Genomic DNA, 5,017 nt, shown 5'->3' with positions numbered 1-5,017 from the left:
TGGGTACCGCCCGATTGCTGGCAGTCCACATAAGAAATCTCAGATGGAAAGTTCCATGGTGGGGAGGGAGAAATGGCGCCCGATGCGGCTGTGTAAACAAGAGGAATTCTGCAGAAGCTCTGTGTGCTGCCGCGCCCCTCGGGCATGCCACTCAGCCAGGCTGGAGCCCAACAGACAGGCTGGGCCTAAGATCAAGGACCTGTTGGCTTCAAGCTCTGCAAGGTGCTTACTACAAACTCACCAAGCCCCATCTGCTACCAGAAGGGTGGCACTGTTGAGTCCTTTCCCCATAAATGTAAAGGACGAGGGCAAGAGATGCGTAAGTTCCAAACAGAAGGCAAGCAGGCGAGGCGGCCCTCCCTGGCCTGGTGTCCTTTGTGCTTCGAAACTGCCATGCCCTAATTCTGAACTGCTTAGACGGAAGCAAGAAAAGTCTGGCTAAACCAGAGTCAAGGCTTAAGAAAACTTATGGAAGCCAAGAACGCCCAAGGCTTTGCGAATGGGCGGGCAGGGGGGCCACAAGGCCTTGCTTCTGTCTCTCAGAGAAGTCCTCGCACCAGGGCTGATCAGATGGAAACCTCAGGAAAGCACAGTCTTCTTTCTGAGTCCTGTTACCGATGCTATTTTCCCTAAACCAGATTCTACAAAGAGCTGGAAAGCGGAGCTCGGACTTTCCCAGGGGAAAGTCCTTCCAGTTTTCCACCCCTGGTACTTCACACTCGCCCACAAGTGGCTCCGGAAGGAGTCACACTTGAACCTCAACCAAGCTTCCCAATGTTAACTGGAAGACAACACGATAAAACATTTCTTTCCAGACTTTTGGCTGGAAAAGGGGAACTTCTGTGCAAAGCTCCAGTTTCCCTGTGCCCCAAGGATTGCTCTGGGTTTCAATAATCTTCTCTGAAAAGGTGCCCCAACATTACCGTGTGGACCCCTAAGGAAGATCTAAAAGTAAGAATGATCATCTGTGCGTCAGTCGAGTGAAAGCATTTCTCAACTGGCCCTCCAGAAACTGGGTATTTCATTGACTACAACACTCAGCTAGTATTTATAATGAAAACAAAGCCTTAGCAGTCTCTAGAATACACAGGTTATAAACAAGCAAAGCTGCTGATATATACAGGCACAGGTTTCATTGGCTGTAACTTGGATCACATGCCTGAAGCCATGAAATATATCCTGGAAGCTCTAAATAATTTCTGAACTACTGTACTCGAGAGTTCAGTCTAGTTAGAGAATTGAAAATATTTTTTTCGCGTGATCTTAAGCCATGTAATGTACATGGAAGTATAGGATTTCACCCTGAAGTTTTTGTAATGTAACAAAGAGATGTACTGAACTCAGTCAATTGTCTCAGAAACCCGCTTTGAGCAGCTGTCATCAAGAAACTCACTCAGTCTTGCAGGAGAAACTTTTCCCACCACAGCTGCTGAATGCCCTTCTAGGGTAAGAAAATCCCCTTCCAGAAGCACTTAAACTTCAAGCCCTTTCTGTTTTCCTGACTACAACTGTACCCATAAAAAATTTAAAAATCCTTCTTACAAATAAGTTGCATTGAAACTCACTGCAGCTACTGAGTGCTAGCCCTGCTCTGACAGCTTGAGTCCACGATTCTGGAAGGTGCCACGGTTTGGGGTGGCATGCCGAGTCACACCCAACCTTTCCAAAGTGACAGACCTTCTCAAATGCGATGGTAACTCCCTGGTCGCAGACCCCAGGACTTTTCTGTTCACTTTTCCACCATTTTCAAACCCCACACACATTAACTTGGGTGTATCGGACATGGTTCTGAAATCACAATGAAGAATTTTTGGCATAAAAACATTTTAAAAAGCAACTGTCCCCAAATGCACATGGGTCTGGGTCTGCAACTCCTCACACCCGTCCATTTGGCCAGCCAGCGGCCAAGGTTGACGTCATGGAGTCAAGTTCCCCCCTCCCTTTTTTGTCCCCTTTAAAACAACAAAGGAAAAAACAAACAACCAGAGATAACAGTCAAGGCTCTACACACGTGCTCGTTTCCGTAGGACATGCTGCTATGGAAACATGGGGTGCAGTAGCCCCGCAGAGGCGGCGCGGGCACATGCGAGGTCCAGTCGTCCGGACAGCTACTCGGGCTCCATCGCCTCCTCCTGCCGTAGTTGATGCACGCGTGCGGGGGAGCCAGGGACCCGGGCCCCCCAGCTTTCCACGTGGGGGCCACCTTTCACAAGAGTACTTCCTCCTGCCCCACGGGGGACGGGTCGGGGCCCCGGAGGCCGTCTTCGTTGCCTTGTTTCCTGCTCACCGGACAGAAAACCAATATAAGATTCAGAGGAGCCGGCAGGGCAGAGCCAGCTGCTCCCACATCGTGTGCCATCTCGCACCCCTGGGAACAGGATCTACTCCACTGGGAGAGCCTCTCCCCCTTTGTTTCAGTTTTTTGTTTTGAATTGGAGTCTCACGCTGTCACCCTGGGAGGAGGGCAGTGGCACCATCATGGTCACTGCAGTCTCTACCTGCTGGGCTCAGGTCATTCTTCCACCTCAGCCTCCCAAGTAGCTGGAACGACAGGTGGTGCCAACACGCCCGGCTAATTTTTAAATTTATTGTAGAGACGAGGTCTTGCCAGGTTGCCCAGGGTGGTCTCAAACCCCTGAGCTCAGGCAATCCTCTGGCCTCTACCTCCCAAAGTGCTGGGATTACTGGCGTGAGCTAGGGTGCCTAGCCCTCTCCCACTTTTTTCTTGCTCACGTACATTTTCCAAAGGAGACTTTGCATCCATACCCTCTGCAAACGGAAAACCAGCATCAACTGACAGAAATAGCAAGGAACTGCAGGATGGACCCAAAATTATGTGACAACTATGATCACTACACAAATCACAAGCAGTATGCACTCCCCCTGCCCCAGGAGGCCTGTCTTTGAAAGTTTTTAGGGATTGCAATCACCCTCTTAAGCTGTGAGCTCTTACAGGGCAGAGACTGTGACACTTGTCCTCAGTCACCAGACTGTGAGTTTGTGGGGGCATGAGCAGGACCTCCCAGGCCTGCCCTGGCCTGGCCTGGCATACAGTCAGCCCTAGGAAAGGGCTGTCAGTAATTGCCCCAGGCTGAGGGGATGTCCTTCCTCAGAAGAGAAGGTCCTTCCCTCCCTGGAAGAGAGAGGAAGAGGGCCTTGCTTCCCAAAGAACCTAAGGTGAATGATGTGACAGGAGGTGGTGGGGGGGAATCCCTAAGAAGACGCCCGCCTCCTGGCCACCACCATGCAGCTCTCCCGTTCTAAAAGATGCCACTGGGCATGCCACATGGCTACTGTCCGTCGTTCCTCAACGATCTGGGTCCCCCATCCAGAAGGGAGACTGTCGCTACACAAGAGAAGAGAAAGTATGATGTCTGTATGTCCCGAGGAAGAAACCTCTTTGTTTGAAATCAGGTTCACTGACTTTCTATGTTTCCGAGGAAGAAAGAGGGTAAATCTCCCAGAGGAGGAGGGCGCTGTAACCAGATGCCAGTTCAGGCCCTCAGTTTCTGTCTTCACAGCTACCTGTTCGTAGGGGTTAGGTAGGTCTGGCTGCAGCAGCAGGTGGGCCTTTGGCCCGAGACCCTCAATGCCTGAATCAGCTCTGTGAGCTCCAGCGACCAAAGCATCCCACCTGCTGAGGGCTGAGGGCAGGGAATCCCCAGGGAAGGGAATGCAGGGGCATTAAAGCCCTTTGGGACAAACTCCATTTGTTGGCGTCTTGCCGTTTTGATCTCACTAAAAAGAAACCAACAGCCGACGTGCTCACAGATGGGAGGCGCCCCAGCTTGGCAGATCCCAAAACAGATCTTAAGAAGAAGAAGGCTGAGGACAGGCCAACCCACTGCACTTCCACGCCCCGTCATCCCGTAGGGCTCCCAACCAAGGCGGGGCTGCCCCATCATCTGGCTGCAGACAGGTCTGGGACTGTAGTCACCTTCTGACGCTGCAGAAGGTGGTTCCGCCTGCTACTGCCATTTTCCCTACTCTACCCTGGAGGGCAAGGTTTCTCTCAAAAGCACAAAGAATTCCCAAGCAAGTGTTTCTCCTGAATTATCATAGAAGCCCCTGGACTCCAATGGTATAGGTAGTCAAGAAATTCTAACTCAAAACAAAGAAAAAGAAATTCCATATCATAAGCGAAGTCCTAATGAACAGAAGTGGCTGTCACTTGGGCACGAGCGTTTACAGCCACGGTATTCACTCGTGACAGCCAAAAAGTGAAAACGATGTCTATCAACGGACAAATGGCTCAAGTGTAGTCTGTCCATACAATGGAATATTATTCAGTCATAAAAAGGAAGGACACACTGACACGTGCCACAGCGAGGATGAACCGCCCAAAAACAGGATGCGGAGGGAAGGAAGTCAGACACGAAACGCCACATACTGTGTGACTCCATTTATATGAAATGTCCAGAACAGGCAAATCTATAGAAAACTGAAAGCTGACCAGCAGTTGCTGGGGACAGGAGAGTTGGGTAGGGACAGATAAGGGCTGCGGGGTTTCTTTTTGAGCTGATCAAAATGTTCTAAAGTTGATTGCGATGATGGCTGCAAGACTGTGATTATATGAGAAACAACAAAATCGTACTTTTCTTTTTTGAGTCAGTATCTCACTCTGTCACCCAGGCTGGAGTGCAGAGGCACGATCATGGTTCACCACAGCTTCGACCTCCTGGCCTCAGGCAATCCTCCAGCCTCAGCCTCTTGAGTAGCTGGGACTACAGGCATGCACCACCATGCCCAGCTAATTTTTAAATTTTTTTTGTAGAGACCTTGTCATGTTGCCTAGCTAGACTGGTATTGAACTCCCAGGCTCAAGTGGTCCTTTCACCTCGGCATCCCAAAGTGCTGGGTTTACAGGCATGAGTCACCGCACCTGGCCTAAACTGTACATTTTAACTTGGTGAATTATGTAGTTTGTGAATTACTTAAAAATTATAAAAAATAAAGCTTTTTTTTTTGAGTCAGAGTCTCACTCTGTTGCCCAGGCTGGAGGGCAGTGGCACGCTCA

The 5,017-nt window shown here is 50.1% G+C and overlaps 1 protein-coding gene across 6 annotated transcripts in view; it reads right to left on the bottom strand.

The window, feature by feature from the left end:
- CAMKK2 (calcium/calmodulin dependent protein kinase kinase 2) overlaps positions 1-5,017 on the bottom strand; it is a 63,225-nt gene that overhangs the window by 21,706 nt on the left and 36,502 nt on the right. For 4 of the 6 annotated variants that reach the window (XM_021713323.1, XM_008059961.1, XM_008059962.1 and 1 more), the window contains one exon: positions 1,006-2,279. The exons of 1 other annotated variant lie outside the window; for it this stretch is intronic. In XM_021713323.1, the coding sequence (XP_021568998.1) occupies positions 2,109-2,279 (171 nt within the window). In that variant the 3' untranslated portion in view covers positions 1,006-2,108. Of the gene's footprint in view, positions 1-1,005; positions 2,280-5,017 lie in introns of those variants that run through there. One more of the 6 variants, XM_008059965.1, reaches the window with a different exon arrangement.

Source organism: Carlito syrichta, unplaced genomic scaffold (genome assembly GCF_000164805.1).
Source record: "Carlito syrichta isolate Samal-C Ts95f unplaced genomic scaffold, Tarsius_syrichta-2.0.1 Scaffold304458, whole genome shotgun sequence".
NCBI classification, from domain to species: domain Eukaryota; kingdom Metazoa; phylum Chordata; class Mammalia; order Primates; family Tarsiidae; genus Carlito; species Carlito syrichta.
Note: the sequence above shows the minus strand (reverse complement) of the source record. Positions and strands in the feature narration are given on the sequence as shown.